General features: G+C 38.7%; 5 protein-coding genes across 5 annotated transcripts in view; 3 read left to right on the top strand and 2 right to left on the bottom strand.

Annotated features, from left to right (window-relative positions):
- Window positions 1-4,968: 4,968 nt before the first annotated feature.
- LOC110185835 (uncharacterized) lies at window positions 4,969-8,141 on the bottom strand. The gene has a single exon (XM_086832312.1). It carries the CDS (start codon window positions 7,264-7,266, stop codon window positions 6,838-6,840), a length of 429 nt encoding a protein of 142 aa, XP_086688438.1. The 5' UTR covers window positions 7,267-8,141; the 3' UTR covers window positions 4,969-6,837.
- A 188-nt stretch (window positions 8,142-8,329) lies between these two features.
- Window positions 8,330-8,509, top strand: LOC110185838 (uncharacterized). The gene has a single exon (XM_020954845.2). The coding sequence runs from the start codon at window positions 8,330-8,332 to the stop codon at window positions 8,498-8,500; it is 171 nt and encodes a 56-aa protein (XP_020810504.1). The 3' UTR covers window positions 8,501-8,509.
- Window positions 8,510-8,557: 48 nt separating this feature from the next.
- On the top strand, window positions 8,558-9,104 carry LOC110185836 (uncharacterized). The gene is made up of 2 exons (XM_020954843.2): window positions 8,558-8,700; window positions 8,752-9,104. The coding sequence occupies exon 2, from the start codon at window positions 8,773-8,775 to the stop codon at window positions 8,998-9,000; it is 228 nt and encodes a 75-aa protein (XP_020810502.1). The 5' UTR covers window positions 8,558-8,700; window positions 8,752-8,772; the 3' UTR covers window positions 9,001-9,104.
- Window positions 9,105-9,526: 422 nt separating this feature from the next.
- LOC110185837 (uncharacterized) lies at window positions 9,527-14,298 on the bottom strand. Its single transcript, XM_020954844.2, has 2 exons — window positions 9,921-14,298; window positions 9,527-9,859 (listed from the first exon to the last, which is right to left on the bottom strand). The coding sequence occupies exon 2, from the start codon at window positions 9,842-9,844 to the stop codon at window positions 9,656-9,658; it is 189 nt and encodes a 62-aa protein (XP_020810503.2). The 5' UTR covers window positions 9,845-9,859; window positions 9,921-14,298; the 3' UTR covers window positions 9,527-9,655.
- A 622-nt stretch (window positions 14,299-14,920) lies between these two features.
- Window positions 14,921-27,029, top strand: part of beat-Ic (beaten path Ic) — a 36,448-nt gene continuing 24,339 nt past the window's right edge. Inside the window, exon 1 of the mRNA XM_020954841.2 lies at window positions 14,921-18,587. Coding sequence (XP_020810500.2) covers window positions 18,437-18,587 — 151 coding nt within the window. The 5' untranslated portion in view covers window positions 14,921-18,436. The remainder of the gene's footprint in view (window positions 18,588-27,029) is intronic.

Genomic DNA, 27,029 nt, shown 5'->3' with positions numbered 1-27,029 from the left:
TAACCCCATAGAACTTAAACCATTCAAAGCATGTTAAAAGAATAAAAGTCGTATTTCTGAAATCCTTCTATTAATGTTTAGTTAGTTTCAGTTTTTTGTAATATATTTTGAGTCCTAAAACTATGATAAATAAGTATGATTGACCTTGGCATGCATTATCTTATTAAATATAAACAAAATTATAATTGCCAAGGACGTGGTGAAACTCTAATCCTTGTGTTCTGCAGCTGAAACCCAACTCTAGGTTTTCCCCCTTTTATTTGTATTCTCTATACAAGTTTTACAATCATTTTCTGATAGACATTTATTGTAAATTTCAAAAGTTTTTATTTATATTTTCCATTATAGTTGCAGCACAGCTTAAAGTGTTGTAAATATTTGCCTTTCTACAATGTTTGCACTTAGTTGAAAATTTGCTGCCATTTTTTAAAAGCCCGTACTCCCCCACTGTCCATTTTTAGACATCGCAGATGGAATGATTTGCGTGTTTTTTTGTGAAACTATTTATTATTTTATAGCTGGATTGTGACATAGATTTAGTGGGGCTATCTTTTGTTTAGCCGGCTGAACAAATATTTGTCAAGCGCCGCGCAGACAGCGGACATATCAGGGGAAAAAGCAATTGCCATCAATGGCATATGGAAAGCGCACGAATCGAAATGTCAGAGTTGAAAGTTAAAACTTTTGCAGTTTAATTGGGTTGCCGGCAGCCGAGCAGAAGGCGAATCCTTGGCCCGGCCTAATTGAATTTTCGCTAATCCAATAGATTAAGGAGCAGCAGCAGCAAGAGTTCCTTCTCGGTTGACTGTAATGCAATGCAAAAACAATAACAAAATTATGCTGACAAGACTAAGACGGTCCTGCGAGACTCTCGGAAGATGACCTGAAAAGCACTAGTAAAGTATAGTCACGAAGGGACACCGAGTCCCTTAAGGATGAGGCCAAGTCCTTGCAGTTGCATAGTTTCCTTTCAGGCTGTCGCTGCCATTGTGTTTGCTTAATTTTTGCCGGGCAGGAATTTAATTAGCTGCGAAAGAGCCAGCTAAGTATGGAATACTGAATTTAAATCATGCATAAATTATCAAATTTTCCACACACACACAGTCTCATTTGCTTAGCGCCACTTCAGGCGCCATAACTAATTATATGTTGACATGACATTTATTTGGCTTGCATAAATTAGGCAATTAGTTGATGAACGTTAATTAAGTTTTTGGAATACCGCTGAAGCAAGGTGTTAAGCCGTCGGGTGGGATATTGTTGAACAAGGCAACAAAAGAGGCGGAATGGCAAATAATTCTTAGAAGTGAACTTAATTAAAACCAATGAATGCTGTCTGGATCCTCATAAAATTACATGTAAACAAAGCAATAATTTTTCAAGTTCTTAAATGCAATATGTCCTTGAAACTGCACTTAAACTCCTTAGAATGAATTCAATTCCCTCCCCTTCAACGTTTACAATCATTCGCTCTATCGACTTTTGACCAGTGGCCTAAAAAAGAATCTCCTCCCTCAGCTGTCAGCAGCTGGACGATTCCTTGAAGCGTGCGAAAAAGGAAGAAGGACAATCGGGGGACTCCTTGATATTTATAGATGGGGAGGGGAAGGAGTGTGACAAATCTTCGCCGTACATTTTATCGCCTGCACTCCACGGAAAAAGGTGAATGACGATGGACGCACAGAAAATTTCGACACATTGTGGCTTCAATCGTCGAGAGGGCGTTGTACATGGCGTATACGCAATAAAGGAGCGACAGCCAGTAAGGATGGAATACGGATATTCCCCGCTCTTTCCCCGAAGCTTGTCATCATTAGATTAGAGTGCAGCAAGCCCGGAGAAAGAGAGTATGTTGGATGGCACAAAGAGAAAGGAGGGAGAGTGGGTGAATAAAGCGTGATTAGAGATGGAAATAAATATCGTGACAATAAATGGTATAAAATATTATAAAAGATAGTTATATATATAAATACATTCTTGATTTTAGTTTATGGATGAACGTTCTAAATACATACTAAATTCTAAACCAGCTTAAACAATGCATCCAAAATGCATCTGTTCTTATTAGTTATATTAAGCATAAACGATCTGTTTTTTCGCATATACGATAGTCTAATAATAATACATCGATTCTATCACATCTCTAAAAGAGACTGTGGAAAATGCATGCACACATAGTGGCCGGGGCAGAGACAAAAATTAAACTATGGGGCGTTGCCTTGTTAGGATGTGCGTTAAATTGTAAAACACACGAGTGGACGGGCAAGGGGATGGCTATGGTGATGGCAATGGGTAATGGGTGGCGGGGTAAAAAAGGATGGGGATCCGTAAAGGACTGCGCCCAGCTGGCCAGTGTTATCCTGCCTGTCATGCTGTGGCCAGTTCTCGTTTATTTTGCGTATTAGACGCTGCTATTTTGTGCTTATTGCCGGCAGGACCTCCTACGCTCCTCTTCATCCTTCTCTCCGCCTGTCTGGCTGCCGCGCCGTGGCCGGTGTCCTGTTATTTTTCGCTTGTTTGGTTTCCTTGGTGTCCCATTGTCAGCTCATTTGTAATTTTTGGCACAACGATTTCAAATTAAGCAACCGGAAATGAGCTGACATTTTGTATTCTGTTTGGTTCGCTTTCACAGCGTTCCACACGCTCCTTCATATCCTGTAAGCTTAACGGCACTTTTGCGGTTATCCATCAGGATCGCATCCATAGGGGCAATCATCATCATCATCGTCATCGTCATCGTCGTCGTTGTCTTTTCCGGACACCCCAGTTCTGCACTCAAACTTGTCTTGTCTATTATGACAATATTAATATTTACATTTTACAGTTATTGTCTAGCCAGAGCATCCTGTCCCACGCACATATATATATGCACATATATTTATTTATCCATATCCTTTGGTAGCACTGGTAGTACACATGTATCCTTTCCCTGCTTTGTTTTGTTTGCTGCCACTGCTGCTTGTCATGTTTGCTGCCTCGTATGCATTTGGTATTTTCTTGTTTATTGCTTTATGTTTCAACCGCTGCTGCTGCTTCTATATCTTTGCCCTGCCACTGTCCCCGTTCCCCTGCCTCCACTCACATTTCCTTCCATGTCGAATCCTGTCAATATGGTTTCCATTTTGTATATCGTGCATTATTTCCGGTTTGCGTTGACCACTTTAGACGCTGTCTCCTAAGTTTCACGCTTTAGTTTCACTTTTCCCAGTAAAATTGTAAACGTTTTAGTGTATTTTTAAGCCATCAAGAGAGCTCTTGATAATTTTTGATTTTTCACCGAAATTATTGCTTGAAAGTTTACTTTAAGAACTTATTTAATAATTCATTTAAAAATGATCCAACCAGACTCTTCATTTAGCAGGTAACATGGTCAGTAAGAACTGGGTATTATAATAAATATGTAGCTAAATTTCGAGTTCTATAAAGGAAGCTTGGTTTTCCAAACATTTGGCTGTCATAGACAGATCAGTTTTATTAATAACATCAATCTACCAGTATTAAAATATTTTGAAACACTTTTATTATATTTGAATCTCAATAAAGATGAAATTGTTTATTTTAAATCAAACAAATAAAAGTAAACTATGTTGATATATATGTTGATATTGTGTAAACTTAATTTACCTGCCACAAAGTACCTGCTAAAGTATTAATTTTTGAAGCTTTTTTATTTTGATTATTTATTTAGCGATTATTTTACAGTTCCAAAATATTCAGTTTAAGTAAACTTAATACGTTTGCTCTATCAAAATGTATTTATTTATATTTATATTATTTTAAATTAGAGAAATAAAAATCTTTTGGCTTAAGTCTAAATATAAAATATTATTCATTAATGCCAGATAGTACAGTAATTGTAGATTCCAAATATCAATTGGTTTCATTGCTGGTACAAAGTCTGTTAATTCTTTGGAGTTAAGTTGCTCAATATTCCTTCATCACCGTTACACCTAAAAGTTCTATGTTAAATAACAGAGGTCCTTTTTCGAATTTAAAAGCTCTCCAAGTGGTGTGCAAGTAATTTCCCTTTTGCCTCTCAGCTGCCATTCCTGGCTCTCCCAAAATTTCCCCCTGCAAAAACAAGGACTTCGATGGGAAACTTCGGCTCGCGTTTCGTTGAGTTGCGAATACCAGTGCCGTCCGAGGTCCTTTGCTCTCGCCGGCAGGACACGACGCCAGCCGAATTCCTTCGGTCGCAGGACAAACTAACAGCAGGGACTTCGGCTCAGCTGCTGTTGTTGGAATTCCGGCGAGGACCGACAGCTTCCTGCCGCTGGGGCGTCAGTTACGTTGATAATGTCATAACGTTTGGTTCGCTCTGCTGTTGCCACCGCTCACGAACGCAGCCCCCAACGAACACGAACGAGCCCACTCATCGAGTTTATAATAATATCCTGAGCAGGCGGCACAACAAAAACAAATATCGAATTAAAATAGCTTGCAAAAATAATAAGAATTCAATGCGAAATCGAAACAAAATAGAAGCCTCATAGGTGGACAAACAAACAATGGCCGGCAGAAAAAGTGTCAAAATATGTGAAAATTAATATTTCACCAGAGATTTGAGTGCTGCCAAAAAGGGAGAAAAACCCAAAACAAAAACAAACACACACTGCAAACAGAAACAGGACAAACTTTTCGTTTCGTACAACTTTTATTTCGTACACACGATTTTCTGGCCCTACGCGATTTGTCTGCGCAAAATTATGAAAAATATGTGAGAAATGTGCGAAATCCGCAGAAAACACGAGGACCCCCAAGAGGAGTAGCCGTTGCAGGAGCAAAAATCCTGACTGTTGGCCGCTGGCATAGGTCAAGCTCCATCCTCCAGTGCGAGATAGATCCTGCTCGGTCCCGAAATCTGTCTGAAATCCCCTGGCGCCGCTCCTGCCGGTGTGTGTGTGTCAGTGAGGAGTGTGTGTGTGTGTGTGGAGTCAAGGAAGCGAAAAAGAAGGGAGAGCAGCAGTGTAAACGTGCTAAAATAAGTTAATTTATTGCCGAGGCAGCAACAACAATCACAACACACCGAGAATAACAACAACTGCCGGCAGTCAAAACATTTGCCGTGCTCTCCAGTGTTCCCTCTGAAGGTGAGTCGAGAAAATCAGGATCTGGGTGTCCTTTCATGATTACATTTGTTGGTTCTTCATAGCCAGGGTAACGATGATGATATCTGTGCATTTACAACGAGATTTAAGTCGAGCTTCAAAAACAAATTCGAGATTTTTGAATGATTAAAGCGACCTTACTATAGATATTATAAATGTTGTCAGAATTGTTTTCTTTCTAAATTTGTTTAAATTAAAAATAAAAAAAAATTAAAGTTTTTACTTCTTTGAATTTCCTGTTCACTTTACTCAGTTTAATAAAAATAAACTGAAAGATAAATTATTTATAGAAAAATTATATTTGTTTTAGTTTGGGAAAAGGTCAGATTTTGTTTCATTCTTCTTATGAGTAAACTCAATTAACAATCTATAGATATTTGTTTATTTATTATATTTAATTTGGTCTTATGTGCTTCAAGTTATTTTATTTTTTATTATTTAAATTTTATTACCATTATTAAATTATATTTATTATAATTACAAAGGATTTTACCTGTGATCGTTTTCCTTTAAGTTTTAGAAACTAAAAAAGTTTTATTAAGAAAACGATCACTGGTGAAATCCTTTGAAATAATATTAAACTGAACACTTTTCTTAGTTTGTATCTTCCATAAGGGATGTTTATTTATCCATGACTAACTATTGAGAAAAATAATATAATATGTAGTATATAGTCTATTTCTGCAGAAGAATGGTGACAGTAACCAGTTAAAAAATTATTTTACGAATTTCTTTTCAAGAAAATGTTGTAAATATACAAAATGAATTATACATTTCTTTTATGAGTTGTAATAATAATTCAGAAAATCCATATATATAATAGATATGGACATTTATTTTTCCAATCTCTACAAAGATATCCGTTGCAATTTACAAATATTGATAAAACCATAGTGGAATTATTTAATGACAGTATAAACTTCAAATTATAAATAGTTTCTAAAAACAATGTAAGGCCACTTTGATGGATAATCTTCCAATTTCTGAGAAATCAAAAGACGAAGTTTTAGAAATACCTAGATCTCCATTTACAAATCTTTCTCTCCAGTCTAAAACTATTTTCTCCCTTCGCTCTCGGGATCAGAATGGATGTTTAATTGAAAAAAAGCAATTTATTTGCCGACATACCTCAATTTGTTCCAAAACTACAGCAATTTCGAGCCAAAATATTTCGTGTTGTTCCTTTCGCGAACCGTTGTCAAAAAGTTCGTTCAATTGACCTGTCTTTGCTGTTCAAGCGTGCCCAAAAAAAGCAAACAAAAATAATAAAAAATACAAGTGAATAGCTGAACAAAAACTGTCAGATCCATGACCTACATAAGTACGTCGTGTAACCAAATAGATTGGAAGGTTTTCACACGCATATTTTGTTTTTACAGAGAACATTTTTTTCCATCTCTGCGTTCCGAGTATGCAAAGCCCAAAACCGCTCAGTTTTCAGATTTAACCCATTTTTGTATTGTTTTTCTAGTCCGAAAACTTTTCCCTGGTCACTGTTATTTTTTCCCCCCACTGCTTTTCCTTCATAGCCCTATATATGGCTAACAAAAGTTCGAATGTTAAATGATTTTCATGGTGGAAACTTTGGCAAACCCTGAAAATGGGAACCTGGGTCATTTGTTAGCCTGTCAGAGAGTGTCAAAAGGAACTGGCCGCGCATAACTCTGGCTGACACGTGAATTTATTGCATTCGAAACTCTGTTATGAAGGGTCCATCAAAAGTGCAACACTAATACAGGGGTCCGAAGCGGCCCCACTCGTAGCAGTAGCGGCACTTGTTCGGCACAAAGTAGAAGGGCGGCGAGCAGCTGCCGCTGCAGCAGCCGCCGCAGGGTATGCTACAGGAGCCGCAGCACGATCCGCAGCAGGATCCGCAGCAGGATCCGCCACAGGAGCCGCAGCAGGATGCGCCGCAGGAGCCTCCACAGGATCCGCCACACGATGGGCCGCCGCTGCATTGCATGCAGGGCAGCACAGGACCCACGGGGCCGCAGGACAGCTGATACGAGACCACGGAGCAGGGCGCCGGTCCACAGTAATCGCAGCCGTCGCAGGATCTACAGGATCCGCCGCAGGTGCCGCAGCAACCATTGAAGGGCTTACAGCTCGGTCCACAGAGACCGCAACGCGGTCTAAGTCGAGGCATAGCACAATTCATCCCAAGTCCGAGTTATCCTTCTGCTCAACCCGTTGCTTAATTTCTGCCGTAAAAAACGTGCTAAATACGCCGGGACAGTGAAGGTAATTCGCTTTCAAGGCACCAGGACACTATTTAACACGCCAATCAAAGCGAAATTCCTTGGAAAATTTGGCAATGGCTGGGGTATAGTTCAAATGTGGCAGTTTTGTTAAAATATTTGTTAAAAAATGTGACAAGTCGATCAAGGGATGCTGCGTATCAAATTATGATTTATTTTATTATATTATTTTCATTTTCAACAACATAGAAGTTATTAAAGTGTAATTTACACAGAACTAGAGGCAATTTTGCATTGATTTTTGCAGTTCAGTAAAACCATGTGTGTCCTGTGTCCATTGAGGTCTCGAATCCTTTTGCCGCCCCTGCGGTCACTCCGAGTGGCTAATGGAATTGATTGTCTGTGCCTGGCTGGTTGGGAAGTTGGAATGGGTTTCGACACGGTTCGTTATGTGTCGCACAGAGATTTGCATGCCCGACCGTGGATGAGTATGCAGAGTTTAAATTGAATAATGAAAATCTAAAGAGAACTATGTACATACATCAAGCTAAAGTTCTCTTTATAAAATGTGCCGGAAAGTCCAAAGAAAATGTTATAAAAAAATGGGTTAGGCAAATTGTTATATATAGCTTTTCAGAATTTAAGTTGATTTCCTGGATTCTGTGAAGTTAAGTTACTTTTATTCAGAGATGGATATGATCTTTTTCATTTATTAAGGCTTTGAATGCAATTCTTCACATATATTCCACTGTAGCACTCCAAACCCGTTTGCTAGGACCTCTCTCTCACTAGCCAGTTTCGCTTTTAGGCCAGATTTTCGAACCCCAAGGGCGGCGTTGAGGAGATTGTCACCAGCTGTCAGAGCAAAAAAAGAGACTTTGGTCCGCGTTTGTTCGCCCAGTTCAGTTTGCTTTCCATTTCGGCCCCAAACACTCGATTTTGTGTCTTGCTCCCGGCCATAACTAACCCAAAAAAGGGGCAAAAAAAAAAAAAGGAAAAAAGAAAAGCAGTGACTATTCCAAGATGTGTGGCGGATGGGCCTGTGCCTCCTACAGCATTGCCTGCTGCAATCCGCGGCTGTCGACAATGCGCTTCACCGGTCGCTGCTTCGCGCCCACTCCCTGCGGTCCTTGCAACGACTGCTCCGCCGGCGGGGGATGCTGCGGAGGATGTTGCTACGGCTGCGGATGGTAGACAGGATCAGGGATCTAGTTGGCCTCCGGAGTGGTCACAGAATCGAGTGGGGGCGAGAGGCTGACAAATCTGTATTTGCTTGCAAAGGGACCCTCAGTAGGCCTTGAATTCCTTTTCCCTAGCAGCGAGCAGTAGTAATAGTCAGTCCAAGTCTAGTCGTTGTCGTCTCAACATCTCACATTTCACATCTCCCGAGTCGTGTAAGTTTAATATTTAATTTTATTTTTAGTTTGAATTTAATTTCTGGTTAGCTTCTCTTTAAATAACCAACCATGTGCGGCGGCTGGGCCTGTGCCTCTTACGATCTGGCCTGCAATAATCCACCATTGTCCACGGTCCGTTTCACAGGCCGGGACTTCATTCCCACTCCCTGTGGACCCTATGACAAGTGTTATGCCGTGGACACAAGCCGCAAGAAGAACACCAACAATTGCTATGTGCCGCACAACCTTGCACCTCTAGAGGCAACGATCTGCACTGAGAAGAAGACCGGACAGTAAGGAGATGTTCCCCCAGAACACCTAGTGGGGATTCTGAGATATTAGGCCAACGACGACTGCTTGAATGTTTTACCTTTTAAATTAAAAAAAAATAGTTAAGCAAATATCTGCATTTCTTGTATTTTACTCGCAACTTAGATCGGGGTTTCTCTTTATATTTGCTTCATTCTTGCACCTTCGAATTATAGTAATGTTTACCCATTAAATTCACGATCCAACAATACACAGTATTTATAAACTGCAAACTAGGATCACCAAATTATCCCGATTTAACCTATTAGATTAATAAAATAGTTAAGCAAATATCTGCATTTCTTTTTGTAACCCGACTAAGATCGGGGTTCTCAAAAGGTGTGGCAAAAAATCACTCATACGCATTGTGGCTGCTTCTCTGCCTAGAAAATCGCAAATGACTTGCATTACGTTTGCTTTATTCTGAATAATGTTTACCCATTCACGATACAACAATATACAGTATTTATAAACTGCAAACTAGGATTACCAAAGTATAAAGATTATCCCAAAATTTTTTTAAGCAATTCCAATTTATTTGCAAACAAGAGTTGCAATTGCATCCATCAAAATCACAAAAAATTCCGTATCTAGTGCAGTTTTAGGAACTCTAGCCGAGTTGGTGATCCTTCTTAGGTGATCCTTAGTAGAAGGGTCCAAAGCATCCCCATTCGCCCATACAGCAGCACCTATTTGGTGGACAAGTCCAGGGACCACATGGCGGATTTGGGCCAAAGCAGCAGCTGTTGTAGTTCATGGCTGGCAAGGCAGGACCCACAGGACCATAGGCCAAGGCATAAGACACCGAACCGCAAGCACCTTGGCAACACATCTCTCTCAAAGGTGACTGCAAGGAAATTCTGCTGAAACAAGACTCTTCTGAAGAAGCTAAAACAATTTCAACTTACTTTGACTCGAAGGCAGAATTCCTAAAGAAAATTCGAAATATATTTTTTCAACGGAAATTTTTTGGATTTTGAATTTATATTTTTTCGTACATAGGAAAGCGTACGATGTGTTTACAAAACAACAGACCAAACGGGAATGAGCTAAGCCCTAGAAATCGGGCTACAGATCAGGAAAATGTACTTCTCAAGGCCCACTAGATATGTTTTAAAATTTAAACCGAGTCGGAAAGGCTAAAAAACAACTCTTAGTGCGGCAAAAAGTGACTTAAATATCGATCAAAGTCAAGTCCTGGCAAAAGGAGCTAACAAATTTCACACATCAATGATTTAACAGCGAACGAGCGAGCGACAAATAAAAAAAATTGAATTTCTCTAACGACAAAACAGCAGCGCAACAGATTCGCCCCTCTGGCAAAAATAAGAAATCATGGGAACATGTCTAAAAAAAATACATAGAAACATGGAGTCTGGGGAGAATAACACCAGAGTGGAGTGGATGCCGAAAGGATTTCTCGCAGGACTCGCTCTAAACTGGGGCAAAGTCGATGTCGAGGCAGACATGAAAGTCTATTAGACTCAACGAAGCAACCTTAACGTGATTTCCAAGCTTCCTTCGGTTTCGGGGAGGTTAATGTGCGGGCCTGTATATGTGTCTGTGCCACATCACAGGATATAGGTATGGGTCCTCGGGTCCTGTGTTCTGTGTCCCGGCTCCTGACTGCTGCTGGTGTGTGTGTCTGCTGGTGTTGTGATTCACAAAAGCTGACAAGCTCATCGATCCCTGAACATTAGCTAAACATAAATTACACAGATGACTGCACAACAATTGAGGCGTTTATTATAATGTGTGTTCACACTTGAGGCTTTCAAAAGATGCACTCACAGTATCCAAAAGAGAAAGGATATTTCGGAATTCAGGCCTTGCCAATGCAGCATATTAAATTTCGTGCAAGTCAAATGCAACTTCTAATTCTTTAAGTTGGAATAATCGCTTTATAGATGCTAATTTAATATGGCAATGCTTAATTATATTTCGTTCAAACTTAAGGAAATATATGTGATCATAGGACTTTTACTGAATTTGTTTTACCCGAAACCCTGCCGCTGCTGGCTGCCTCTTCATTTGTTCACATAATTTATTCATTCAACTTCTTTAAAAAGCAATTTACATCGATTTACCTAACAACACGACCAAAGAACCCGCTCCCAGAGAAACAAAAAACCGCAGACCCCACAGACAGTTAAAAACTATTGCAAAACTCATTTCTAGACCAACAAAGAGGAAACCCAACTTCGGGACTGCAATTGAGGGCCTTCCAGCCCCTGCTTCGGCTTCTCTCCCAGGAGCAACACCCCACTTAAGATAATCTCATTGGTAGCATGCCAAAAAGTTGTCCCTGCCCCCGAATAAAAAAAAAGCAAAGAAAGAGCACTCGCACATACACACACACACTGCGTATAAAAATGTCGCCACAAAAAAGGAAACACACCAAGGAGAATGAAAAACAGCCGGGTAAACAAGCTGTGCGAGAGGCTTCTTTGGCTTGAACTAAAAAAGGTATTTCCTTTTAAATCAAATACAAAAATTTCTGCTTTCTGCTGGGATTCCATTGCCGTTGTCCGGCTCTTTTGCCCTCTGCCAAGTGGACACGATGGGCACTTCATTTCACTCCAAAAACATATTGAGCCGGGCCACTTGAGTGTGCGCCAAGAGATAAGCGCAATTATATGGCTTCGAGTGGCGGACTCCGGGTTCTCCAATGGAATCCGGAGACCGCAGGGACCTTCGCCGGACGTAAACTGTATAAATTTGGTAGGGAAAAAAAAGGAACTTTACGTTACTTATGTGACACGGCCTTCATTGAGACAAATGCGGGGTCTTTAAGTGCATCGTTTTTCCTTGACGCCGCTTTAAATTTATTTGCTGCGATACAGGACATCAGAGCAAAGGTATGCCTAAGAAGTTGCGAATTTCCCTGAACTCTACGTCCACATTCTCACATTCTGTCCCTGGTCAAGTGCTCGTTATGGGCAATTTCTCTGCTCAAGCTGCTTTTCGGGTGCTTTTGTTTTACTTTCTTTACTTTCTTTATATTTTTTTGCTGACCGCACTTTGAGTGCGGGGCTTTCTATTTGTGGGCCTCATTTGAAGTGCCTTTGTGGTGATCCCAAGGAGGCAACTTGTCAAGCATCGGTTTTCGGGAAACGCCCTCGAGTGACCATTGAAAAGTTTACACCACCACCACTACCACGTTGTCAGAGTGTGTAGGAAATATCCTTGAGCACTCTGCTTATTATAAGTTGAAAGTTGTTCAAGGAACTCACTCGGCCTCTTTGAGGCAGAAAAGTAATATGTAAATATATAAAAAAAGAAAAGTATTTCGTTTCTGGGTTTAGCTATTGCAACCCAAAATTCTTGGAGTTTAAGTACAAGCATAAGATTAATACTCAAGTGAAAAGTAATATCTTGTAGAATATTAAATCTTTGTACTAGTTCAATTGGCATTACCAACCTTATCTTTAAATGTACCTCTCGATTGACTAAAGAAAGCCAAGTCTGCGACCTCTAAAATCACAATTGCAATGCATTCTTTATAGAGAGGCCTGATTTTGACTGTATTACTCCTTTTGATGTGCCTTTCCTCCTGTTAAATGATACCCTACAATTAGGACAAATGTTTGAGTATGAATGACAAGCTATCTGTATGCAAGAATTATTACTTTTATAAAAAGAAAGATCATGATCTTTATAATTATATACTATAGAGTGGAAAATAATTTAAGTAAAACTTGGTGCACCTTTTTAAATATCAATATTATAAATTGGCGTTAAAGAATTCAGAAATTAGGTATTTATCCTCTAAGTATTGAAATAAGAAAATATGTATATATAATATTATCTTGTGCAAATTATTAACTAAGAAGCATTAATGATTCGAGTTAATTAGTTAATTTTTTGTTGACTTCGTTCCTTTTTCTATTTGAAGTACAAAATATTTTTCGTTTATTTGCCCAACGATGGGTTCTTGTCTTCCTGCCGCCTTCTCTGGCTCTGGCACCGTCGTGGTCGTCTGTGAATGTCTTCTGCCGCCAGGACTCCTTCGAGTCCTCGCTCTTTCAGTACTTTTTTTTGTGCTATTTCCTTTCTAAGCGTTTTGCCAGGCGGCGTCAAACGTCGGGCGCCAATCCTCATGTGCGTGGGTGCGTATGAGTGATTCTTTTCCACTCGGAGTCCCCTCTCCTCCGGGCGGCTCATTCGGTCTCTCTTCGTTTTTTTCGTTTGGTAAATGCTGCGAAACATAAAACATCAAATGTAAATTGAAAGTCGTTCGTGTGTGAAACTGAATGTGTCATCAGTTGAAGCGTTTATCATTTTTTTTTTACTGCTTTTCGTATTCGTTTTTAGCTTCATCGACCCCTCGACGGGACGAAGGATATATGGGTGTGTATGTGTGTGCTTTAAGAAGTTTAGATTTTATTTGCCGGCGTGTCAAGTTGCCTTTAAACGCTTTCCCCTTCGTATCTAAGTTGTTTGCCAGCCAAAGAATGTGCGGAAAATTTCTTGGGCTGTGCAATGTCTTGTAAAATCTTTTATTTCCGTTCCAAAGACACGCGGCACATGTGCCAGATGGAGTATCAAATATCCCATATCTGTCAAAGCGTTGTAAATATGAATATGAATTCAAAGCAATTTCGAAAACAAGTACGAAAATTGAAACGATTTATAATTTGCCTTGTTGATAGAAAGAACACTGGATTGGAGTCAATCCATGACAAGTAACTAAGGATCATACCAGTAAAAATGCTCTATTGGTAGTTTTTGATTCAAGTTGTTAAAGTTAACAATTAAAATCTTGTATTCCCGAGCTTTTTATCCTTAAACCATATCTCGAATTTGTTACAACACTAAAAATATCATTTAATTGCTGGCTTTTGGTAATTAACCAGACTGACAGGAAACTAATTTGATCATAGCAGCCTTTTGTTTATTCTTTTTCAAATTTCAAGTGCAAATTATTTAGAAATTAATTGGAAAGCTAGAAAAATCCAACAAAGGCTTTATTTGTTAGTCCAAATTCGCTTTTCCCTCGCTCTCTCCCTGGTTTTACAATATTTGCCATGCAAATGTGGAGCTCAAATAAAACAATAGATGGCAAATGCTGGTGCAACAACGACAGCTGCCAACTAGAGTTTGTGGTTGCCTTCAGTCAAGTTGTCGTCCTGCCGTTTTTCGCTTTTGTTTTTACTCCTGCTCCTGCTCCATGCTCCTGATCCTGCTCCTGGGCGGCGGCACTAACTTCATGTCAATCCTTCTGTGGCTTTGCCGGTCGTTTAATTTGAATTTAAAATGTTATCCCGCCAAATGCATAGACACACCTCCAGCTCCATCTCCATCTCCATCTCCTGCTCCACTCCTCTCTGTGGCACTCATTTTCCACTTATTTACAATTACCACATTTTATTGTATCCCCGCCGGTCTCGGGGATCGGGAATGGCGTTTTACCATTTTATTTATACTCTTGTTTATATTTGTCACACTTTTGTCTTTGTTTTTCGCCACCCACGTACATTTTTAACTGCATTTTTGTGTGTCTGTCAAATCCCACACAGCTTCCTTTTTCCCCCGGAAAACCCCAAATGCCCGCGCACTCCGCACTCTGCCCTTCGCACTCCGCACTTGCCAGACCTTGCAGATTTCGATTGTATTTTGTTTATTTTGTTGCAATTTTAATTACTTTAATGAAAGTTTTAATTGCGAAATAGCAAAAACGCACCGAACGACAGAGACAGAGACAGCGCCGGTGCAAAGAATCGCACAAAGGGCGCAAGCGGGCGAAAGCGGGAAGGGAGGCGAATGGAAGCGAGGGGGCATGCCACCAGGGCGGCGGTGTAATGAGTTTTTGCGGTCTAAGAAAGGTTGGCAGCTGCACGACAACGATGACGTGAGCACACTGGAAACAGCTCCCGTTGTTACATCCCGCCAGGTGAGAGTGTTTTTTTTTTTTTTTGGGGCCAGGTGAACACGGTGAACATAAGCGACGGCCTTCACGCACGGTGAAGAGTTGAGGTTAACATAATTGATAAATTTTTATAATTAAATAATACAAGTGATGCTTAAATTATAATTACTAAATAGAAGCCTGAAAAAATTACCTTATTTATAGGATCGAATGATATGGTTATGTTATACATATACTGATACTTGCACAGAAACCAAAAGAGTTCAAAATTAAATAGAAAATTTGAGTTAAATCTGATTTCACTTAAGTAAGTCAAAACTGGATTATATGTTAGATCGTTTTTATGAAAATACAAGTACATCAGATTGATGGTGCATTAGGATCTTGAAAATTATATAGTATTAGACTAGATATTTCTAGATATCAAAATGACATGTGTTTTTTATTACAAAGCTTTAGTTTCGTATAAAAACAGGAAGAGTAAAGTCGTATTTTAAAATCTTGATCTGCAAATTCGTTTTAGAACTTATTTCGATCGTTATATATAAGTCTTCCATCCATACCTCATCGAGGTTTATCGAAACAATATGAATATGTCCCAAAGCTAAATTGACAGTTAAACCTTTTAACACGAAATTTCAACTTTATAACAAAGTTCATCCCATCAAATTGATAAAAAATAAAACGTAAGAGAGATATTGCAATTAAATGAATGCTTTGAAGAGCCCTTCAAACTAACCAATATACTTTTATGTAGGTGACTAAGTCAACGCGTTTGGGTTCACGCCTTACTTCAAAGGTAATCTGATGGAAACACTTTGATCTACTCGTAATTGCAGTTGGTGGTTTGATTCACACAAAAACAACATGAGGGAGTGACATTTGCATATTTGCCTCATCATTTGCATCCCCAATCCCAGATTTTTCCCCACTTGACCCACAAAAGTAGGCAAGCAAATCTGTTCAAAAATGCCTTGTCATACTGGATCTCGTTTCACATTTCACTTCTCCAGACGAAGTTTGAATAAATTGTGTAAACAATCGGAATACCACAAGGTATCAGGAAAAATGAAATAAGTGAGCCGTAACCAGGGAACAGCAAAAGAAATACAGAATGAAAATAGAATGAAAATCATCAGGGCCAATGAACTGCATGAGATGCAAAATAGAAAAAGATACAAATGTATCTCCAGCAGCAAGGCATAGGATTTGCACTTGTTACAATACATTACACATTGCATAATGGAATCGTTGACTTATAAAGCAAAAACCACAACAAATTTTATGAGTATTCTCGTATGTAAAGTTTTCTAGGGGTTTTCAAACTAAAATGAAGCTGATATTACGCACAAAGGGAAGGTAGAGAAACTCTTCTTACAATACGATCTTTCGTACATATTCTATTTTTTCATTTATCGCCAATGTGGAATCTCTTAGTTTGTTAATTAGTGAAAATATCAAAAAAACCTAGTTAAAATTTAGTTACCAAATATTTGAATAAATTTATCTAGAAGTAAAGTGCCTTTTAAAAATAGTTTGCCCTTGGATTTCTCAGTGAAATGAAATGAAATTTTTACTTTAGCCATTTGCACGTTTTGTTTTTTAGTTGTTTGTTTCATTTTTTCCCAAGCAGTTTCGCCGTAGGATCGTTAAAAGCATTCGCTGTCGGTTTTGGAGCCCATAAAATGCATTAATGCTTTGCATGCTGTGCCAAACTGCAAAGTCCAAGCTTAAAAATATACATATACGATTATGTCCGTATGCTTTTATGTGTGCATGGCAGCGAGGAAAGAAAAAGATACGCAAAATAGCATTTTTGGCAACAAGCTTTTAATTGCATTTTGTATGTGCTCATTACCTTAAATGCAGTGTGAGAGAAAATGCTCCGGTGTCTCTCCGTTATCCTTTCCTTTCATTATACTCGAATTTTATTTCACCATTGGAAGCACTTTAAATGCCAAAGTATTTTCGAAAAAAAGAAAGCCATTTCCGGTATTGAGTTTTCATTGCAAGTGACTTAATAAATTTCTATATACAGAAATCCCTTTCATGGCGATCAGTTTACAATATATTGTAGGGGAAAAGAATACCCTGTATCTGTAATAAAAGAGTATTAATTACACTCTACCAAAGACTCTCGGATAAGCAGTCAAAAGAAAATTTTGGCACACACATGTGTGTGTGTAAAGCTGTTTGTGTCACTTTTGCTTCAAATAAGTGGAAAAGTAGCGAAGCGAAATGAAAATTGGCAACGGCAAAGTCGCTGCCGAAAAACCAGTAAAAGAGAGAAAATAAGTTTTTCCCCGGCGAGAATAAACAAGGGAAAAGGGGCCACAAGCACATGTGTGGGAGTATATGTGTATTTTATTTAAATGAAAAATAATTAAACTCTGAATTGAAGTTTCTCTTTTGGCTCTTTTTATGGCGAAACGGAAAGACAATTAGGAAATGGTCGCTTAAACAGAAGAAGGGCGGATCACGATAGTATAAAAGGAAGCTGAGAGTGAAAAAAATAGAGGCCAAAGCTCCTTACAAAAAAAATAGGATAAGTGAAATGGTTTATCCCTCTCACTGGCAAATAGACATGCGGTTTTTATATAAATTGAATTGAGTTTAAATATAAGAAGATTTATCCCAGTAAAACCATACAATCCCTGCCCGCAGCTGTACTTTATTTACAGAGTTTTACATTCTTCTCTTTTTGTTTAACTCCAGACTCTTTCCATTTTTTCTTATAATTTTCTGTGAATTAAGTTTTTTTTGTCCTGGCTCTTAATGCTATTATTTTTCCATTTGCTTAGTGCAACACACCAGAAGATTAGCGTTCAATTGAAATCGATTTCAGTGTTCGTGTATGAGTGTGTGTTTTATTTCCTGTATTTGAGTTTCAAGCGATTTTTTAATTAAAGTGCTGCAGTTAATTGCATTAATCACAGTATTTGCGATGCGCACAGAGCGGAATAAAGACTGAATACCGCGAAGTGGAGCGGGACTTGGTAAATTATTTAAATGAATCTCTGTGAATTATTTATTTGGCAATCAAAAACCAATAAAGTTTAGCGTTGTTTTGCGGTAATTTAAAATATTAATTTCTAGCGTGTATCGTGAATGGGCGAAAATGTGAATCAAATATTCATAGCAAAAACGACAGCAGTTAATAATGCATAGATGTTGTTAATTTTTGTATGAGTTTATCCAAGCTTAAACTGCTTCATTATTTCGATTTTAGTATTTTTGATATATTGCATCTATTTTTTAATTTCAAAGCTGGCTATAATTAATATCTCTAAAAGTAAAGTTTTAGCATTAAAAATAAATCACTTATATTGACAACTCCATTAAGAGCATAATCTCTAATACCAAACTTTAATATTTCTGCAATTACAGTTGAATTTCTGGCGCTGACTGAAAGCCGAACGACAGAACTATAGAAATAGGCCAAATCCAATTGACATTTATTGGCCAATATACATTTATAAGGACAGTCCGGAAGCGAAGGCAGATACCAGAAGGGAAAATCACAAGAGAAAATTGTAAAAATCGTTATATATTTCAATGCCGACGACGACGATAAAGACGACGACGACTATTCAGATGGCCAACAAGTGGAGCAAGGGACGAGGACGAGGTTCCCGCAACCATGGCCAAAGTGGGCGTGGCTGTATCTGCTGGATATCCTTGACGCTGCTCCTCATGCTGGTGCCTGGTAAGTGAATTATAAACAAAAAGCTCGACCAAAAACAATCTTGGCTAATTCGAATGACACAAAGTCGAAGGACAACAAAAAACTTTGATGAAATACTTGAGAAGTTTGACAAAGCCTCGCAATATATAGCACATGATATATATATATATATAAAAACTGATAAATGACACTCTGATAGCTGTCCGGTTGACAGAACAGAGTGCCCGATGAGTCGGGCGACTTTGGCGATAATTAATTTTTAAGCCGCGCAAAATGAAGCCCCAAAGGGGGCGGCAGGACGAAGGACGAAGAAGCGCTGGCCAAATGGAGCGGCAAGGACAGCGGAAGGCGAAATCAATCGTTCGGAAAATAAACAAATCTTATTTTTCCGCAAACATTATTTCTCATCAGTCGAATCGAGGCGGTGGGAGGAGCGAAGGCAAAACCAGCAAACGGCCATAATAATAACAGGGCGGCGGCGGTGACAACAACATTTTTCATAAATACGCGCATTCATCTGCATGAAACGATGGCCAGAGGGGCTGCGAGGGGGCGTGCTAGCAAGGGAAGCAGTTAAATAACTCCGAGGGTCGCTTAAAGAGTTCTCAAGATGGCATCAAAAGGCAGTTTCAATTTCCAATTTCAATTTCCAAACTAATGCAAATATTTTACAGTTTTCAGAACAAAATTATATAAACATAAATCAATGTAAATAAATAATCGTAAATCTATGTTTTGAAAGAGAATGATTCAGTGTAAACTTTCTTTTGATCCTTCGAGCCGGATTAACACCATGTACATTATGCAACACCAGACACAAAATCTGATTATAACAAGTTTGGCTGAAATATTTAAAATATCTAACAAAATCGGAAACAATTATTAACTGCATGGTTGCGAGGAATAGATCAATACTTTACCTCAAAATATAAAACAATTGATTGTAATTTACAGTAAACATAATGTGGTACTTTGGTCTTTGATCTTTTTGTTTGAAGGCCCTACAAGAAGATAAATTAGTGTGATTTGTTTTGATTTGATTTGCCTTCTAAATATAATAATTCTGTTCATAATCAAATCTACATCATTCTTTTAATAAGGTTTACAGAAGTCTGTAGGAAACTAACTTTAAAAAGTGCGATCAAGCCTATTTTATAAAACATAGTAACAAAGATTTAAGCAGAATACAGAATACATCCGAACTTTTGGTAAGAACTTTAGTAAATTATTTTGTAATTTGGCTTTTTAAAGTAACTAAACACTCAAATACCGGCACTTAAATATATTGTATTAAATTTTGTTTCACGAAAACCGTTCAAACAGACTTCTGTATGTATTTTCATATTTAGTTTAATCGGCTTACTTGTTGAAAAATGTATTTATTTGTCGACAAAACAGTGAACTCCTCGAGCCACCCTTGTTTCAGTACTCGACAGAGTCAACTCATTGGGCTTTGGGCCCCTCCATTCCGCCGAGATACTACCAACCGACCGCAACAAAACCAAAATGATGATGCTGCAAAAGAAACTACGAGATACTAAATATCCATCCAATGCTTCTGACTGCTATTTTTGCTCGCTATATTCCAATTTTTTTCTTCTTCTCCTGGCCAAAAGGCGCGAGCGGGACAATGTGTAAACAAGCAAAACAAAAAAGGCAACTTAGGGCCAACAACATTGTAGAAGGATACACACATTCAGATAGATATATACAGGGGGAGAGAGAGGAAAAGGACGAAAGCAATTGCTGCCTAGAGACGGAGAATATTTCATAATTTTTTGCGTGATGAAGTCGCATTTGTTGGGATTAAATGAGATTTTCTTGCAATTACCGAATGCGCGGAGGGCTAAAGTTTTATTTATTTAGCTCTCATTTTTCCCTCTCGCTCAATATAATTCCCTTTTGCATTACATCGAGTACTCATCGAAATTACAATTTCTGTTGGTTAGCAGCTTAGCCGAAAAACATTCCCTACTGCCATTTGCCATTGATTTGAACTTTCGGCGTTTGCGGCAAAGTTTCTTTTTCAATTTCGCCACAGATAGATCGATATTTTCTAATTTATGCTAAACGCACACAAAGGGCTGCCGAAGGGAAAGTGCTTACCCTGACCATCCCCATTGAGAGCCAAACAATAAACAATGCAATGCATCGTGTGTGCGAGTGTGTGTGTGGGGATTACGGAGGAAATGCTCATCCTTCGGGCCCGGGAAAAAGGAAAACTTTTCCATCCAACTTCAGCCTAGGGTATCCGAAAAACATTCAACATGTTGAGCTGGCCATTCTCCCACTATGACCTCACCTCGTCGCCACCTCGGTTCCCCTTCACACATTTCTAGAACAAAAGCCCCCAAAATTGGCTATATCCCTCAATATAGGTCCGCCCTGGCAAAAGTTTGTTCTCTCTGCGGGCAGCTCCAATCACAATGGAAGGCAGGCAGCATCAGCAGCGACCGCTACTGGGGGTTGGAGATGCGTTTTCAATTTTCCAGAATGCACAAAAGTCAGTAAGCATTCTTCAACGGCATCATCATCGTCCTCGTCATGATCTTAGACCACATATCACCCATACGCCCCGATGTGCATGAGCCCTATCAGGACGTCGCTGCCAGGGCTTCTGTTTAGCATCTATCCTTCACTCTCAAGGCACTTGAAGAAAATCAGTGGAAAATCTAAACCAAAATGGGTTTTAATTAAATGTATTTGTAACTATAATTCAAAATAAAACTCAAGTAATTTCAATGAAACTATTGACTTTGTCTTGGAGTTTCACATTCATAGTATCTCTATATATTTTCGAAATTCCAAAAATGATTCCTCCAAGTGCACTCTGGCATATAAGCCCTCATAGAAGCTACCTCGCACACTCCACTTTGCATATCACATGAACTTGCACTTTGCATTTTGTTTCTGCCTTTTCGGCAAAAGACAGGTGGATGCTGGAATTAAGGCGTTCGAGGGCGGCAAGTTCGGGGTGTTGAATCGTCTTTGTCTAGCAGACATCTACCGTTTACTGTTCCGACATTCCAACTTGGCTGCTTGGATGCTGGCAGGCGACTGACATGCCTTTTGTCAGCATCCCCCCCTTGCCCCCTCCCGACGGTTGTGTGAAGAGTGCGGTCTGTGTCAGCCAGTTTGTCAGTCACTTGAGCAGCCCAAGATGCAGGTATTTATATATATATTTCTTTTTTCAATTGTGTGGCCAATGTGAAGCTTATTTACTTATCGTGTGGCAAAAACATTTGGTTAAATTAATTAATTATTTTAAATTATTTGAAAGGAAATGTTATAAGAAATTATTCGATGACAAAGTGCATTTAAATATAACATTTAACCATGTGATATGTTGCATGTATTCTGTTTAAATTTTATACATAATTACAAAGGTCATTAAATCAACTTGCAATTCACATTGTATCTCTCGGATCTCTCTCTCGAATGCAATTGAAAATTAATTCACCAGCTTCGCTTTGTAATCCCATAATGTGTATCAACTACAAAGTGGCCTACGCACGTCATAGCCAGCTGAGCCGCACTTAAAAGAGTTTTATTAAAAAATTTCATTTAATTTACACAAAACGAGTGCAAAAAAAAAAAACAAGTACCTGTTGTATGAATGCTATTTGCTGGGGGAGGGGGAGGAAATTCGCATAAAGGATTATGAAATATCATCAAAAAGATGTGAAAAACTGGCTTAAAATCTCTCATATAAACTGAATGCCCGACAAGAACAACTATGAAACTACAGCGAAACTGTTGACAAAAAAAAAACCCGGCCAACAAGATGGTCAATGTACCCGTACAATTTTTGTATCCTTTTTTTATTTTTTATTTTGGCTGTGAAATATGAGTCAAGTTTTCAATGCATGCCGGATGCATTCATTATGCCGTTGACGAGGCTTCACTGTGGTAGTGAGTGGTGGGGGGAGGGGGGAACACATACACATACACATACATGCAATTGCCATTAAGGAGTTTCTTTGGATTTTTTTACATTTATGACAAATGCATTGCACTCACAAAGCTCACACCGACACAGTCGCAATCTTTATGATCTCATGCATATGTATGCGTTTATAAATGCCACGATATTGTGACAGAGACAGACGAACCCACAAAGAGAGAGAGAGAGACAGAGAGAGATAGGAAGAGAGGTGGTGAAAAGAGAAAGCATTATTTTATACCAAAATGGTGGTCGGTTTTGTGTTGAGCGATAAAAGTCCTGTGGACCGAACATCCGGCCGAAAAGTATGCTTTATGATGTGAAAATGTTGGTGTTGTTGATGTTAGAAAATACAACAGTTAATAATTTATATAAAATTATTATGAGATTTATTTTAGGTATATTTAAGATACAGTATTGACAAAGGCAAAGTCTAGCATTTATGCATGGAATCATCTACCAGCTCTGATCTAGATTTTTACTTCTTAAAAAACGATTAAGGTTCTATTTTCTGTATGTACTTTTAAAATTCTCTTTTCATAAATTAAATTAGCTCTTAAGAATGTGTCAAACAGGCATTTTTGTTACTTAGTTTTGCAAACCGATTTTAGAGATATTTCTTTTCTAAAATGCAATTTGTTTTTGCTTCCAAATTTTAATCAATTTTCCAACATAACAAATAGTAACCCATTCATTCCGAATTTTGTAATAAAAAATGCATTGCATACAATCAGGTTTTGGCAGTAAAGAAATGTGAGAAAGAATGATGATTGGACGCGGGAAAGGAGGAAGAAATGAATGTCTGAGAGGGCTTAAAAAAAAGGTGTTGAGAATGCCAAGTCACGAGATGCGACACAAAAAAAAAAAAAAATAGAAAAAGGCGTTTGCTAATTTTCTAAGACATCAATTCGGGGGAGTTCGATGGAAGTACGTGTGACAATGCTCCGACAATGCCCCCGTCCTCAGGGTCCTTCTTCCACGCAGCGCTTCTTTTTTGCGCTGATTTTGGCACGCACACATTTTGCATACTGATCAGCAATCAGTGGCATCAATTCTGTGAACTTTCCGGGGGCTTGAGGCCAACTAGGAAGTGTCGGGCGCAAATTAAAATTCCACTTTGGCATTTGGGGAATTCAATTATTTTTTGGTGCCACTCGAGCAGCAGCAGCAGCAGGCGAAGCTCCCCTCCTCCGGGGGGCATACAAGTTGACAGTTTGTCTTGTTGTTTGGCTCCTTTTGACCACCAATAACTGGAGGGGGAGGACAAGGACTTTAGCCAGGACATCTCTTACACATGCCCAGATTTATTGCCTCCGCCCCCACTCCCGATGCCAATTGTCAGGCAATTGCAATCAGCGTGTTTATTGATTTGGAAAATTAAATATTTTTCCTTGATTTCCCAAAGCGGCGAATGCAAAAGAGGAAAAGTCGCGCCCATATTGCCATAAATAACGCAATCCGATTTGCTTCTAAGCTGTGTTTGCTCCCTGAAATTTCCGGGGCGCCCTTAGAAAGCATTTTAATTAGTTCAAATTTTCTGACAAACTATACTACAAGAGATTGCGAGAGCCCAGTGGCAACGCGGAAGTGCTTGTAAGGGGGTAAGATACGAGTGTGTGTGTGTGCGTGTGTGGGGGTGTGTGGCATGCACCGCATTGTTGTCGCTTCCGGTTGGTATTCCGCTAAAAGCAAAAACATGTCGGCAACCTGCGGAGTAGAGGCGAAAAAATATTGTTGGAATTTCGCTTGCTTAACGGAAATGTATAAATTGCATTTTGCGCCATCGCAAAAGAGCCTTAATGCGTAAAAGGAGGGAAAGTGGGTGTGGGTGGAGGTAGGAGTTGAAGTTGAGAGTGCGCTGAGGGGGGAGGAGGAGGAGAATGCAGGGCTTGGCTGAAACTAAAGCAGGTGCATCTGGAAGAGTGTTGTGCTAAATTTTAAAACACGCACCCACACACTCCAAAAAAATAAACTGAACAGCTGCAGGATTCACATGAAAAGGGGCGACCAAAATGTCCTTGATGATATGGCAAGCGACAGGGAAAACTTATGAGAACATAAAGATATTTTAACAACAACTATTGAATTAATAAATAATATTATAAAAAAATAAATTTAAATAATTTGTATGAGAGTTTTCATAACACTAGGTCAAGGATAAATATAAATTCAAGTTTTTTAAATATTAGTAAAATAAAGTCCTGATTCAAACTTCAATTCAATATTCTTTTAAAAAAAGATTTTCAGATAAGCCTTCAGAATTTACTCATAAAATTGTAGTTATAATTTGACTCCCTTTTAATTTAATTTCAAAGATATTACTTCCTTTTCATTAGTTTCTCTATTGTAACATCAAATTGTAAGGTGGTTAACTTCTTATATCCCAAACCACAAAACTAAGGATGAAGAGCGCAAGGAATAGAAAAATAGGAAAAAAAAATGGAAAGTGTTAAGAGCATTTTAGCTCCTCGTCTCGCCTGGCACACAATTCACACACACACATTTTTCACCGCCATTCTCTGGCATCTTTTTCGGCGAGCTAAAAGCACTTTACACTAATGCACCTGAAAATTTAAAACATGTCATAACATAAACATTTATCATCGCGACAGGAACCGGAAGTTAAATTTTGCACTTAACTTGCTGTTATATTTTAGGGTTTCCACTGAAGTGGCGATATGCATCACACAATGCTCAATTATTTATATTAATGGAGTTGCAAAAAATACTTCATAATGCAATATGCATAAATTTTTTCCAATTAATTCTTAGCTGGAAAAAATCTAGCATAAATAAAACAACAATGCATGAAAAGGTTCCCACGCAAAAGCTTTCAAATTTAAGCTAATTGATTTTGTTACCAAATTATAAAAACTGGACTCATCCCACTTTCATCTCAATTTTGTCCCCTCAAACCATGGCGAAGTGAACCAAAAATAAACAAAACAAAATGAGGTTTCCCCAGAAAGTCTCATAAATTCCGTCAAGAGTTTCCACCAAAGTAGTCTAAGTGCCCTTAAAACGCTTTTCTTTTTTGTCTGGGCACGGCTCGACTGGTGAGTGTGTGTGTGGGTTTAGGGAAATTTTTAATTTATTTCCATTTCACTTTTAATTTAGGCACTAATCTAGGCAATTTGTACTCTCACACGCCATTAAGCGAGACATGAAACGAGAAATTAGCCGAGATCTGGAAACCAAGGCGATAATTAAAATACACTTCCCTGAGATCTAGGTGCTTGTTACAAAGTCAATGAAATCATTCTAAAAATCATTTAAAATTTATAACTCATTACAGTTTTTTTTTTGTTAAATAAGAAGCTTTATTTGAGGTCAAGACTTGGCCTAAATAATACATTTTAAAGATGATATTATTATCATTACTGAGTAGAGTAACCTCTGGCTGATCCAACTTATATTCCAGCCAGATAAAAAGATGAAAAAAAGCAGGCAACGCCTTGGTTCATCGCCTTACAGCCCCTCGACCATAAAATGCCTACGGAATATTTATTTGCTTTCATTTATTTTCAATAATTTTGAAATTTCCATTACATTAGTTTCGGTTGTTGTTGTTTTTTCCCTGCTCTTCTTGTGATGTTCTTTATGCCCTTGCACGAAAAACAAACAAATTTCGATGGCCACCCCAAGCGAAAGCATCGACAAATTCTTGCTTTGATTACCAAACTAAATTTCACCCCGGCAAAAGTTGCTACAAATATAAAATAAACGCTGCCACCGCCACCCCTCGTGGTGAAGGCGAAAACTTTTCTCATTTCTATTTTCGGGCTCATCGATACAGCCAGCAGCTGAAGGCTCTGCGAGACATTCTTCCATTGGGTTTCAGGACACTTTTTGATACTTTTCGGTGCTAGCCAGCATCGCACCACAAATCCAAGTGACATTTGGCACTTGCCCTTCGTCCTGTCTGCGTGAAGCGAACAAATTTACACATCTTTTGAGTTGTTTTCGGGTTCTCTTCTTCGACGACTGCTCCTTCACTTATTTGTTCTCTGGCCTCCGAGTTGCTTTTGTCGTATGGCATCCGTTTCCTGTTCATTTGCTCACATTTGGCATGTCAGATGGGGAAATTTTTTTAATAAAACTGTCAACAGTTGATGTAGATTAAGAAATTATGGCAGTTCGCAGAAAGTTTTCCTTTGGCGACGCAATGCTCGGTTTCCTTATTTGGATTGCTGGAAAATCAATCAACGACAAAGTTTGCAGGATCAATGAACTAATAATCGGACTGTTCGATATTGAATTATCCAGAGATGGATAGTGTAGGAGTTTAAAAATTTATTCATTTCTTTAAGATTAAGCTGAATTTTTCTCTAGGCTTTGCTAATTGAGTTCTCATACCTCTTTGGTCTTTGAGATCCTCCTCATCTCTTGCACATGCCCTTAATGTTTTTGGCATTGGGCTCCAATATGGCAAATCCATGGGCCACTTATTGCATTTTGATGGGAATCCGATTTGGATTCTTTTCCAGCTCAAAAGACCCTAGCATCATTGCCTCTATTCA

Source organism: Drosophila serrata, unplaced genomic scaffold (genome assembly GCF_035046125.1).
Source record: "Drosophila serrata isolate PLE 108 unplaced genomic scaffold, ASM3504612v1 contig_245, whole genome shotgun sequence".
NCBI lineage: Eukaryota > Metazoa > Arthropoda > Insecta > Diptera > Drosophilidae > Drosophila > Drosophila serrata.
Note: the sequence above shows the minus strand (reverse complement) of the source record. Positions and strands in the feature narration are given on the sequence as shown.

Coding starts and splice junctions, on each gene's coding strand:
- LOC110185835 (XM_086832312.1), bottom strand. CDS start 7,266: ATGAATTGTGCTATGCCTCGACTTAGACCGCGTTGCGGTCTCTGTGGA.
- LOC110185837 (XM_020954844.2), bottom strand. CDS start 9,844: ATGTGTTGCCAAGGTGCTTGCGGTTCGGTGTCTTATGCCTTGGCCTAT.
- LOC110185838 (XM_020954845.2), top strand. CDS start 8,330: ATGTGTGGCGGATGGGCCTGTGCCTCCTACAGCATTGCCTGCTGCAAT.
- LOC110185836 (XM_020954843.2), top strand. CDS start 8,773: ATGTGCGGCGGCTGGGCCTGTGCCTCTTACGATCTGGCCTGCAATAAT.